At 41.5% G+C, this 13,897-nt stretch overlaps 1 protein-coding gene across 1 annotated transcript in view; it reads left to right on the forward strand.

Annotated features, from left to right (window-relative positions):
- Nucleotides 1–13,897, forward strand: part of LOC124775716 (glutamate receptor ionotropic, kainate 2-like) — a 282,789-nt gene that overhangs the window by 136,465 nt on the left and 132,427 nt on the right. The window contains exon 5 of the mRNA XM_047250541.1: nucleotides 1,069–1,210. Within this exon, the coding sequence (XP_047106497.1) occupies nucleotides 1,069–1,210 (142 nt within the window). The remainder of the gene's footprint in view (nucleotides 1–1,068; nucleotides 1,211–13,897) is intronic.

The following is a 13,897-nucleotide window of genomic DNA, read 5'->3' on the forward strand; positions in this document are numbered from 1 at the left end:
ACATTTTTATTTCTTTTAGATGCAGTCACAGTTTCTGTGATTGTGAGTCTGATTGTGTGACTGAGTGTAAAAGACGCAAAAATATAAAACCTGGATAACTTTTCCCAATAGACACCACAATTCCAAAAATAATACCATGTAGATTATGTGTATTCTGTATAACAAAGAACCTCACTAAATAAAAATCTCAGAAAAAACGACCACTGAAAAATAATTAATAGTATTACCTTATCCTAGCTTATCAATATGGTACAAAAACTTGGAATGATTGAAGTAGAGTGCATGAAGTAGAGTGCATGAAGTAGAGTGCATGAAGTAGAGTGCATGAAGTAGAGTGCATGAAGTAGAGTGCATGAAGTAGAGTGCATGAAGTAGAGTGCATGAAGTAGAGTGCATGAAGTAGAGTGCATGAAGTAGAGTGAATGCAGTACAGGGAGTGTAACTGAGTGAGTGAGGTAGAGTAACTGAGTGGGAGTACGTTGGAGTGGAATGAACGAAGTAGAGGGAGTGAAACTGTGTGAATGAAGTAGAGGGAGCCAAGTAAAATGACCAGAATGGAATGAAGTTAGTGAAGAAGGGTGTGTGAAGTAGAGTGAATCAATTAGAATAAATAAAGTAGAGTGACAAAATTGGAGCAGCTGATGTAGTGTGAATGAATTTGTGACTGACGGGGTGTGAATCAATTTGTGACTGATGGGAAGTGAGTATAGTGGAATGAGTGAAGCAGAGCGAGGGAAGGGGAGTTAGTGATATAGAGTGAGAGAAGTGAGTGAAGTGTAGTGATTGAAGTGAAGTACGTGTGTTGTTGAGCGAAGTAGAGTCAGCGACATGGTGTGAGTATTGTAGGGAGTAACGTGATGAGAGTTAAGCAGTGTGAACTAGATGACATGCAAATATATCTTTGCTTTTCTTGAGTGTAAATTACAATAATAATGTTATATAACTATAGTGAAATTGTGTTTGGAGTTTGACTTTATGTATCTGCATAAATCGATACACCCTATTCAGTTTCCTGAAATGATGGGAAGACATATAAATACTTCTTCTACTGTGTGCGTTCACTTGCAGGTCTTTGCTGAAGGAGATTCGGCAAGCAGGAGAGACTCGTCTGGTGCTGGACGTGGACACGGAGCTGATCCCAGAGGTGCTGTGGCAGGCCAATGAAGTCAACCTCATGGGCCTTTACCAATCTTTCTTCATCACCTCACTGGTAGGCATGTTCAGGACGTTGCGACAAGTTCTTGAAATAATGTACAGATTTACAGTTCCGCCGAACTGATTTTACGATTATTGAACTGCGATACAGTAGTTTCTCTAGTGCTTTTAACACTTTAATGTTCGGATAATAAGTTGCCGTCTCTTTAATCTAAGAATAGATAATCAATGCAGCTAGCCGCTATTTCTGTGTAATGTCTTGTCTGTATAGACGTGTATCTGTTGTCTTTAAGATCCCTTCACCTTCACACATAAGTCTATACAGTAAAGTAAGGCCCTCCCAGTTCTTGGCTGATCCGTGACAAGACAGGCGAAAAATTAGACTAATGGAGGATTATTAGTATTATCTCTATTTTCATTCGCCCTTTCTCTCCTTTATCTATGTATAGTTTTTAATATAAGATTTCATTACGTGATATAGTGATAAAAAGAATCAGCCAAATAGAATCTTTGGTGGAGTCCTTCGTCTTGGTAATCAGCGGCTGGCTTGCTGTAAGAGATCTTTACATTTATTATTACTGTTAAACACTGCAGTCAGTTGGGAGAATCAATCGTTTGGACAATTTGTTCCCTTTACGAAAGATTGCGAAATTCCAGATGTGTACGAAGCGTTTTTGGACGATTTAACACAGACTCAGTGATTGCAGGCTCTCTTCGACACAGCTGAAACTTCCCCACTAATTAAAGGGCCAACGTGATCAACAAATGATTCAGAAAGAAACTCATTCGTTCATTCACTCCAGAACAAAAATGTCACAAACCTTATTTATGGAGGGAATCGTGTATTAAATCCATCTCCATTACATGTCCAGATCTCCGGTGATTCCACGCCTTAATTATTTTCCTTTTACAATCTCTTTCTCTTCAAAACAAACCGGTAGCGGCACAAATGTTAATTGGCTCGCTTTAGCGAGAAGAAAAGCAGAATATGTATCTCTCAGAAACACGTCAATCACTCAACAGATACTCCAGAAGCTGTCCTAGTTACCACTCTAACAACCTTGGAGAATGCATATATGCCTCTCTGTTATTTCAAAGAATAAATGCACTAGAAAATACTTTGGCGTCGACGAGCTGTCGCCGCATATATTACGAGAAAATCAGATCAGATAACTTTTCCAAAGTGAATGAATGTGGATGGTTTGATTGAAAATGATTAATTGGTGCGCGGTAGAGGGTATTTGCTGTGGGGACATTACATGCTCTTTCTCATGTGCGCCTAGTGCAGATCTCGGTTGCTCGCAGTCTGAACTTTTATCAACTACTTGCGAATACTAGAGTCCATGCATCATCTTTCTATTTAATCAGTAATTTTTTCTCGACACAGAACAATGACATACTGTTCCCTGCATCCGACTTCTACGGTTCTGACAGTAATTGAGCGCCAAATTTCACATTTATTTAAAAATCAGGTCTCTGTTTTACTGACTAAATTATCTCATTAATCTCGATAGCCTCTTTTATTGCACTGGTGAGACTAGCACTTGGCAGTGTGTATACAAGCAGATACTGGACAAAAAGTATCAGAAATGAGGCATTATAAATGTGCTAAAAGTGGATATAGACTTTGAAATACTTCTCACCCAGCAGTGATTTACGACTTTTATATAAACAAATTGCACTTGTCATCCAACCCCGCCTTCCTCTAGCCGTCCCGTCGCACAGTAGTCCGCATGGGCTCTTATTCTGTGTTTATTTAAGACCTAGTTTAGAATCCTGGGTATTATCGTAATAAATATATTTATTTAAGATTTAATTTGTTAACTAATTATCCTTATCTCGATATTTACATCACACTGATAGTTACCGCTGTAATTTATTAGCGACAATGACCACTGCTGTATTTATGTCACCCTTGTCTTTATTGGTGCAATTTATTACCTAATTAGCTTACCCAGGAGTCCTTATCCCAATAATTTATTATTCAGTATAGCCCCCGGGTATCTTTACAAGATATCAGAGGTCCATATATTAATTAATATAACTTATGACACAATATGGCGACGCAGTCTAAAGATGATTGCAAAAAACGGTCAAAAACATTTTACAGGCATTGCCACCACTATGATAAGTATAAAATAGCACTAAATACAAGATAATTAACAGTTACTGAGGTAATATAAATTTTTATCGCTGTTACTTATGAATAATGATTTTACAAAGAATGTAGCTGCTGTACTTGTACTTACCCACGCAAAATAATCAGAACTAATTTGCAACATCATCATCATCCAAAGACACACGAAAATTACCACAAATTCGAGTCTTTTAATGTCCAAGCAATTTGGCTGTGTGCATATTGTAGGATAGAATGGAACAGAAACATTTATGTATGTAAACAAATAGTATGTCAGGGTAGTTCCATGTGTTGCAGCATACCGACAAGCTTGTGTAGGAGAAGAACAGATGTTATTTATACAAGAGCAGGTTGCTTATCATAATACACGAGTATCATTAAAGATTTATGATTTGTATCATAGCCATCAAAATCGTCTCGAATGGATTGGGTAGGGTATTGCAGTGTGTATCACTTTTACAGCGCAAGGATACACTATAGCTGTCAAGCTACTGCCATCAAACAATTGATGCTGACAAGACACATAAATAAGTCTAGAAGTTCAGTACTTCACGATTACACTATTGTTAGCAAGGCATTAGAAACAGTAACAACCGTATCGCTATATGCTGTGTGAAGTACTAATGCTAAGTGTAAAACAAACTCTTTCTTTAAAAACAGTGTCACTGACGCACTTACAAGCAAAGGAATTAGTGGGAATCGCTAATTTTGATTCCTTTGCGATCATTCTACATGTGCGATCTGATAAGCAGAATATAGTGGCATTAGTGTACTTTGTGACTACAGTTCTTAGTACACCTGAAACTACCTGCCAGATTAAAACTGTGTGCTGGACCGAGACTCGAACTCGGAACCTTGCTTTTCGCGGGCAAATGCTCTTTCGATCCTCGGTCCGACATACAGTTTAATTTGCCATGAAGTTTCGTATCAGCGCACACTCCGCTGCAGAGTGAAAATCTCATTCTGGAAGACTACTTCTTTTTAATAGTGAGTTGTTGTTGTTGTGGTCTTCAGTCCTGAGACTGGTTTGATGCAGCTCTCCGTGCTACTGTATCATGTGCTAGCCTCTTCATCTCCCAGTACCTACTGCAACCTATATCCTTCTGAATCTGCTTAGTGTATTCATCTCTTGGTCTCCCTCTAGGATTTTTACCCTCCACGCTGCACTCCAGTACTAAGTTGGTGATCCCTTGATGCCTCAGAACATCTCCTACCAACCGATCCCGTCTTCTAGTCAAGTTGTGCCACAAACTCCTCTTCTCCCCGATTCTATTTAATACCTCCTCATTAGTTATGTGATCTACAGAGCTAATCTTCAGCATTCTTCTGTAGCACCACATTTCAAAAGCTTCTATTCTCTTCTTGTGTAAACTATTTATCGTCCATGTTTCACTTCCATACATGGCTACACTCCATACAAATACTTTCAGAAATGACTTCCTGACACTTAAATCAATACTCGATGTCAACAAATTTCTCTTATTCAGAAACGCTTTCCTTGCCATTGCCAGTCTACATTTTATATCCTCTCTACTTCGACCATCATCAGTTATTTTGCTCCCCAAATAGCAAAACTCCATTACTACTTTAAGTGTGTCATTTCCTAAGCTAATTAGCTCAGCATCACCCGACTTAATTTGACTACATTCCATTATCCTCGTTTTGCTTTTGTTGATGTTCATCTTATATCCTCCTTTCAAGACACTTTCCATTCCGTTCAATTGCTCTTCCAAGTCTTCTGCTGTCTCTGACAGAATTACAATGTCATCGACGAACCTCAAAGTTTTTATTTCTTCTCCATGGATTTTAATACCTACTCCGAACTTTTCTTTTGTTTCCTTTACTGCTTGGTCAACATACAAATTGAATAGCATCGAGGAGAGGCTGCCACCCTGTCTCACTCCCTTCCCAACCACTGCGTCCCTTTCATGCCCCTCGACTCTTATAACTGCCATCTGGTTTCTGTACAAATTGTAAATAGCCTTTCGCTCCCTGTATTTTACCCTTGCCACCTTTAGAATTTGAGAGTATTCCAGTCAACATTGTCAAAAGCTTTCTCTAAGTCTACAAATGCAAGAAACGTAGGTTTGCGTTTCCTTAATGTTTCTTCTAAGATAAGTCGTAGGGTCAGTATTGCCTCACGTTTTCCAACATTTCTACGGAATCCAAACTGATCTTCCCCGAGGTCGGCTTCTATCAGTTTTTCCATTCGTCTGTATGGAATTCGCGTTAGTATTTTGCAGCTGTGACTTATTAAACTGATAGTTCGGTGATTTTTCACATCTGTCAACATCTGCTTTCTTTGGGATTGGAATTATATTCTTCTTGAAGTCTGAGGGTATTTCGCCTGTCTCATACATCTTGCTCACCAGATGGTAGAGTTTTGTCAGGACTGGCTCTCCCAAGGCTGTCAGTAGTTATAATGGAATGTTGTCTACTCCCAGGGCCTTATTTCGACTTAGGGCTTTCATTGCTCTGTCAAACTCTTCACGCAATATCATATCTCCCATTTCATCTTCATCTACCTCCTCTTCCATTTCAATAATATTGTCCTCAAGAACATCGCACTTGTATAGACCCTCTATGTACTCCTTCCACCTTTCTGCTTTCCCTTCTTTACTGAGAACTGGGTTTCCATCTGAGCTATTGATATTCATGCAAGTGGTTCTTTTTTCTCCAAAGGTCTCTAATTTTCCTGTAGGCAGTATCTGTCTTACCCCTCATTAGATAAGCCTCTACATCTTACATTTGTCCTCCAGCCATCCCTGCTTAGCCAGTTCGCACTTCCTGTCGATCTCATTTTTGAGACGTTTGTATTACTTTTTCCCTGCTTCACTTGCTGCATTTTTGTATTTTCTCCTTTCATCAATTAAATTCTGTATCTCTTCTGTTACCAAAGGATTTGTACTAGCCCTCGACTTTTTACCTACTTGATCCTCTGCTGCCTTCACTATTTCATTCCTCAAAGCTACCCATTCTTCTTCTACTGTATTTCTTTCCCCCCATTCCTGTTAATTGTTCCCTTATGCTGTCCCCGAAACTCTCTACAACCTCTGGTTCTTTCAGTTTATCCAGGTTCTATCTCCTTAAATTCCCACCTTTTTGCAGTTTCTTCAGTTTTAATCTACAGTTCAGAACCAATAGATGGTGGTCAGAGTCCACTTCTGCCCCTGGAAATGTCTTACCATTTAAAATCTGGCTCCTAAATCTCTGTCTTACCATTATATAATCTATCTGAAACCTTTTACTATCTCCAGGGTTCTTCCATGTATACAACCTTCTTTCATGATTCTTGAACCAAGTGTTAGCAATGATGAAATTATGCTCTGTGCAAAATTCTACTAGGCGGCTTCCTCTTTCATTTCTTAGCCCCAGTCCATACTCACCTACTACGTCTCGTTCTCTTTCTTTTCCTACTGTCGAATTCCAGTCACCCATGACTATTAAATTTTCATCTCCCTTCACTACCTGAATAATTTCTTTTATCTCATCATACATTTCATCAACTTCTTCATCATTTGCAGAGCTAGTTGGCATATAAACTTGTACTACTGTAGTAGGTGTGGGCTTCGTATCTATCTTGGCCACAATAATGCTTTCACTATGCTGTTTGTAGTAGCTTACCCGCAACTGCTATTTTTTTATTCATTATTAAACCTACTCCTGCATTACCCCTATTTCATTTTGTATTTATAACCCTGTATTCACCTGCCACCTCCTGCCACCGAACTTCACTAATTCCCACTATATCTAACTTTAACCTATCCATTTCCCTTTTTAAATTTTCTAACCTACCTGCCCGATTAAGGGATCTGACATTCCACATTCCGATCCGTAGAATGACAGTTTTCTTTCTCCTGATAACGATGTCCTTTTGAGTAGTCAACGCCCAGAGATCCGAATGGGGGACTAATTTACCTCCGGAATATTTTACCCATCATCATTTAATCGTACAGTAAAGCTGCATGCCCTCGGGAAAAATTACGGCTGTAGTTTCCCCTTGCTTTCAACCGTTCGCAGTACCAAAACAGCAAGGCCGTTGTGGTTAATGTTACAGGGCCAGATCAGCCAATCATCTAGCTACTGAAAAGGCTGCTGCCCCTCTTCAGAAACCACACGTTTGTCTGGGCTCTCAATAGATAGCCCTCCGTTGTGGTTGCACCTACGGTACGGCTATCTGTATCGTTGAGGTACGCAAGCCTCCCCACCAACGGCAAGGTCCGTGGTTCATGGGGGGTACAGTGAGTATTTAATTTAATTAAAATTGCTTTAAAGACGAATCCGATGCAATTCACTACTCAGAAACCTTGCGGTTAATACTACACACACCAAAAAAAGTTTTTCATCACCCCGGTTACCAGAACTCCTGAAGACAGACGTTGACCGTGGATATTGTATCACAAGCGGTTCAAATGGCTCTGACCACTATGGGACTTAACTTCTGAGCTCATCAGTCCCCTAAAACGTAGAACTACTTAAACCTAACTAACCTAAGGACATCACACACATCCATGCTCGAGGCAGGATCGAACCTGCGACCGCAGCGGTCGCGCGGTTCCAGACTGTAGCGCCTAGAATCGCTCGGCCACCCCGGCCGGCTATTGTATGACAGACACAGTCCCTTTGACTGTTCAGAGACTTCACTAAACCCGCTCAAAGATGTAAACAACCATGCATGAGCAGTGCCTATTAGACGGAGGATGTCCGACAGCCGATGAGTTCCAGTCATTCCACCAGGAAGGAGGAGGACGGCTTGAGTTGTCTGCAGTTTAACTATGCCTAGACGGTGAATACCGAGGTTCGATCGTGTCCGCTTTGTTAATTTGTGCCAGGAAGGGCTCTCAACAAGGGAAGTGTCCAGGCGTCTCGGAGTGAACCGAAGCGATGTTGTTCTGACATAGAGGAGATACAGCGAGACAGGAACTGGCGTGACATGCCTCGCTCAGACCATCCAAGGGCTACGACTGTAGTGGATGACTGCTATCTACGGATTACGGCTCTGAGGAACCCTGACAGTAACACCACCATGTTCAATAATGCTTTTGGTGCAGCCACAAGACGTCGTGTTACGACTCAAACTGTGCGCAATAGGCTGCATGAAGCGCAACTTCACTCCCGATGTCCATGGCGTGGTTGCAGATTGCAACCACAACACCGTGCAGCGCGGTACAGATGGGCCTAACAACATGCCGAATGGACCACTCAGGATTGGTTCAAAATGGTTCAAATGGCTCTGAGTACTATGGGACTTAACATCTGAGGTCATCAGTCCCCTAGAACTTAGAACTACTTAAACCTAACTAACCTGAGGACATCACACACATCCATGCCAGAGTTAGGATTCGAACCTGCGACCGTAGCGGTGGCGCGGTTCCAGACTGAAGTGCCTAAAACCGCTCGGCCACTCCGGCCGGCGCTCAGGATTGAGGATTTGTATCAAGTTCTCTTCACCGATTAGTGTCGCACATGCTTTCAACCAGACAATCGTCGGAGTCGTGTTTGGAGACAACCCGGTCAGGCTGAACGCCTTAGAAACACTGTCCAGCTAGTGCAGCAAGGTTGAGGTTCCCCGCTGTTTTGGGGTGGCATTATGTGGGGCCGACGTACGCAACTGGTGATCACGGAAGGCACCGTAATGGCTGTACGATAAGTGAATGCCATTCTCCGAACGATAGTGCAACCATACCAGCAGCATATTGGCGAGGCATTCGTCCTCATGGACGACAATTCGCGCCCCCATCGTGCACATGTTGTGAATGACTTCTTTCAGGATAACGACGTCGCTCGACTAGAGTGGCCAGCATGTTCTCCAGACATGAACCCTACCGAACATGCCTGGGATAGATTGAAGAGGGCTGTTTGTGGACGACGTGACCCACCAACCACGCCTGAGGGATCTACGCCGAAATGCCGTTGGGGAGTGGGACAATCTGGACCAACAGTGCGTTGATGAACTTGTGGATAGTATGGCACGACGAATACAGGCATGCATCAATGCAAGAGGACGTGCTACTGGATATTAGAAGTACCGGCGTGCACACCTCTGAAAGTCTCGCTGTATGGTGGTACAACGTGCAATGTGTGGTTCTCATGAGCAATAAAAGGGGTGGTAATGATGTTTATGTTGATCTCTATTCCAATTTTCTTTACATGTCCCTGAACTCTCGGAACCGATGTGATGCAAAACTTTTTTTGATGTGTGTATTAACAACCTTAATTTATAATTACACAGAGAAAACCAGTGACTGATTTGTGCACTCATATTAAATCCTTCCTCAAAGAAAGTTATGTTTCAGTCTCATTTGGACAAAAAATGTTTCACGTATTTCAATACATGCCGAACATTCAGTAAACAATCAGAGAATCCATTTCTGGCAGATTTCGAAATTGAAACTTTGAGTACTCGCGAAAATAAATCATTTTTCAAATTTTGATGCAACTACAAACGATATCAAGATTTTTCAGAATCCTTTTAACACCGATACGTTCAGTGTTGCCTGAGAATTTCAAATGCAAATGGCCGATTTACAAAGAAGTGATTTTTATAAAGATAAGTATTTACATTCCTCTCACACATTTCAATCAGTTGCTTAAGTTTACTCTTGTTTTCTTTTCCACTTTCGGCACTACTTATCTGTGTGAGAAAAACATTCTCCAAAATGAAGTACACAAAAATATTCATAGATCCAAACTAAATGGCTAGCATTTAAAGTCGCTGCTTTTATTTTGATCAGTAAACTTGATCCGCAACTTCATATAGTTGTTGAGTGGGAAGTTATAGTTAAATAAATCTCACTAATCATTATTACAGTGCTTAATTTCATTATGTGAGTTGGCTATGTGTTTCACTTAGGTATGGTAAATTTTCAGGAAATCTCAAATAATAAATTACAGTTGAAATGTCCAGTTACATTATGTGTATGTCTGTTAATGTGTATCTTAATTGATCTTATAATAAAAGCAACTGGTTATTGTACGTATTTTGTATGATTTGTTTGTGTTGTAAATTTTACACAGTCCAGTGTCACATCGGTTAATGAGCCTGATTCATCCCTGAATCTTCCTCGTAATTAACTCTAATTAATTGAAACATTTTTTCTATAGGAATCCGTTGAGAGTAAGTCGAATCGTTCCTTTCCGAGACAATAGTAAAGCAGATTTACGATATAGTAATGTAATCTTTTAGTTTAAGTACAGTAAATCCTGTTTTAGAACAAAGTTGTCTGAAGATGTTCGTTTATGCCCATGTTTCAAAATTTACTGGAAGATAAATAGTATTATGGTTAATTAAAATCTTGGCGTGCATAGCTATTGCTTTATGGGTATCCGTAATGAATATGTGTCTGTTACCGATGACGAAACAGAATTTGAATTCATAAACAGATACTGCAAGGGAAAGGGTTACCAGACGCTGGCGAAGAAAATACCTTGCAACATCGTTGCAGAGAATATGCGGCTCCGTCGCGGGCGGTATGGGTGGCGATAATTGCGGCCCGAGGCGCTTTGCGATCAGTTCTGCTGACTGGGTGTATCATTCACGGAGTTTATACTTTACAGAGCGGTAGTTTATAGGAGAACGCCTGACGTAGTGTTCATTTATAGTGGCCAAAGAAACAGATGCAGATCAGAAAGTAGGTTTGAGATAGTTATTAAAGACTGAAAAATACACACTATGACTAAAAAATAGACTATGCAAAACATGATTCGTTAAGCGAGTCAGTGTTTTCAGTTTATTCTACTCATTTTTCGAATAACCATTATGGGAAGCGCTCGACAGGCAAAGCTCGACTGTATTAAAAAAAAAAAAAATACGGAAGATCGCATACCTTGCATGTCTGACGTGTCACCTTGGGCCGGATTGATGATGTTCGCGGGCCGGTTTTGCCTGTGAGCCGTAGTTTGATGACCCTGGTATCAGGAGAGAGATGGAGAGTGTCGGGTTATGTGAACCAAATGATCTTCTGGCCAATGATCTTCTTCAGTGCGGATGCACTCACATTGCTCAAACTCTTATGGGAATCGGTAGATTGACTGCTGCGAGTAATGAGTATAGTGGGCAGGGGCACTATAAATGTAGTGCGTGGACAGTAAGTCGGAACTGTGGGTCTCGTGGGGAGCGTGCCAGAGATACGTTTCTGCAATCACAGCATCCTCTGTGTCCTCGATGGCTGAGTCGGATAGAGCGTCTGCCATGTAAGGAGGAGATCCCGGTTTCGAGTCCCGGTCGATGCACAAATTTGTAACTGTCCCCGTTGATATTTATCAACGCCTGTAAGCAGCTAATGGTATGGATTTCATTGCAAATATTGTTCCTAGTTTTTATCTTCACAGCGGTGTTTCCCAGATGCTTCTTATAGGCTCTATCTGGTCCAGTGTAACCTCTAGATATTTTGGGTGCTGGTTGTGGTGAAGTAGTCTGTAATCAAAGCACACCTGGAGCCATCTGTCTGGCGCCCTGTTGCGCAAGTGAAAGCAAGCCATCTCTGTCTCGGTCGGGTTTGGCCTCAGTCTGCGTCTCAGAACGTATATTCCCAATATCATCAGATAGGATGTTAAAGATGGCTTCCGATCCTTAAAAATTTCATGTCCCACTGCCAACATCCGGTCATCAGCACATCCAAACTTATGAGAGCTAGTTTTAGCCATGTCAGAGAGATACAGAGTAAAAAGTTGTGGGGCAAGGACAGATCCCTGGGGTAGTCCATCATTTAGGGTCTTCGAAGGGCTTATCCTGTTGCACAGTACGACCAAGAATGACGTTCCAGTAAGCATGCTGTTAATAAGTTGGACTGTTTTCCTGCATAGGATTGTTTGAACAAGTTTGTAGAGAAGATTGTGCCTCTATACTATAAGTTGCTGAGAGATCGATAAACGCAGTTGATGTTCTTAAATTAGTTTCAAAGTCTGCTTCTAAGTAGGTGGTGAGTGACATTATCTGGTCCATACGGCTTCTTTCAGGGCGTAAACCAGCTTGTTCAATCGGAATTTTCTCAAATGTTATAGCCCAGATGTTTTGTAAATGGCTCTTTCAATACTTTTGTACACTTAGCTAGGAAGGGCTATTGTGCGGTAGCTTTCCGGCTCGTTGCTTGGTTTTCTTGGCTTAAGGGTAGCGATGACGTTAGACCTTTCATTCCGTTCTGTTATCTCCTCCTCATCATGATATCAGTAAAGAACTCTGTTACCCATTATTAGGTACATTTACCACCGTTCAGGAGGAATTCAGTATGAATTCCATCAAGCCCTGGTGCCTTTTCCGCTTTAACTTCTTTGAGTGACAGTGTTATTTACTCGACAATTAATGATTGGGAAAATACGGTGTGGTCGGGCTTAGATGTTTCAGATTCATAAATTATTGTTTGATGTGGGTGGTGCGAGCTTTGTCCTGTGGTCACAACGTGCTTCGCAGTCCTGTCCGGGTGAGAGACCACTTCCCCTCTTGTATGCTTAGGACTTACACCTAATTCTTTAAAAGTGCGTGGCCTTTTCTGCTAGAACATTTGAAGTCCACGTTCACGACTGTTTCTGTCCATTTCTCACGTCTAGCCATGTCAAGTGTGAGTAGGAGGTGATCCGCTATCTCTCCTTAGAGGAACTCCTTGTATAGTTTTACACATTGAGCATTCCATCCTGATAGATATTCCTTGTGGAATCCTCTAGGGCTGGTCGTCTTTGCTACTTCAGTCACTACTCTTGTGAACCTTTGGCAACTTTCGATAGTGGGTGGAATCCAGCCTCAACACTTTTCAAGGTGGTTGGGGAACTTGTTCTAGCCCGCCTTCTTAAAATTACATCGTGGACGAGGACAGGATCTGATCAGAGGAACGCGCTTTCGATTATGGGTGTCGATGTTGACTGTGTGGAAGGTCTTGAAGTACTTCTCAGGTCCCTTGCAGCAAGTGTGAACTGACCGTCTTTTTTTACGAAGCACGAATCAGGGTTGTATTCTAGGTTCTAAGCTGCTGATTTAAAAGATCCCTTGTCTTTTGCATAAAATAGCAGAAACAGATTGTTATCATCGATCCAGCTTGCTAGTGGTTCACTGCTGCTATCGTGCGTCTGATGACTCCTGAAGTCCCCCACATAGCCTGCTGGGTGGGACAATAAAGGCAGGACTTCAGGTGTCTCGGTGGCGTGGAATTTACATATATAGTGTTGATAATTATTTCTATCATTTTGACTTCGTAAGTGTTGTTGGTGAAGGATGTCTTAACCCTGTAAGTACGTTACACAGAGGAGTGCACATTTGTGGCGACTCCATAGGTACGGTGACAAGTGGTTTGTAACAAGTCATGTTCAAAAAAATGTTCAAATGTGTGTGAAACATTATGGGACTTAACTGCTAAGTCAGTCCTTAAGCTTACACACTACTTAACCTAAATTATCCTAACGACAAACACACACGCCAATGCCCGAGGGAGGACTCGAACCTCCGCCGGGATCAGCCGCACAGTAACAGGTCATATTCTGGTATTTCCACTCTATTGGTTAAGTGGTCTTTACTGTCAATAAGGGTTTCCTGGATACAGAGAAGTCGATACCGTTATCTACCAGACTTGCATGGAGGCCCTAGCATTTGGTCCTGCTTATCCCTTCCGTACAGAT

This window comes from Schistocerca piceifrons, chromosome 2, assembly GCF_021461385.2.
Source record: "Schistocerca piceifrons isolate TAMUIC-IGC-003096 chromosome 2, iqSchPice1.1, whole genome shotgun sequence".
NCBI lineage: Eukaryota > Metazoa > Arthropoda > Insecta > Orthoptera > Acrididae > Schistocerca > Schistocerca piceifrons.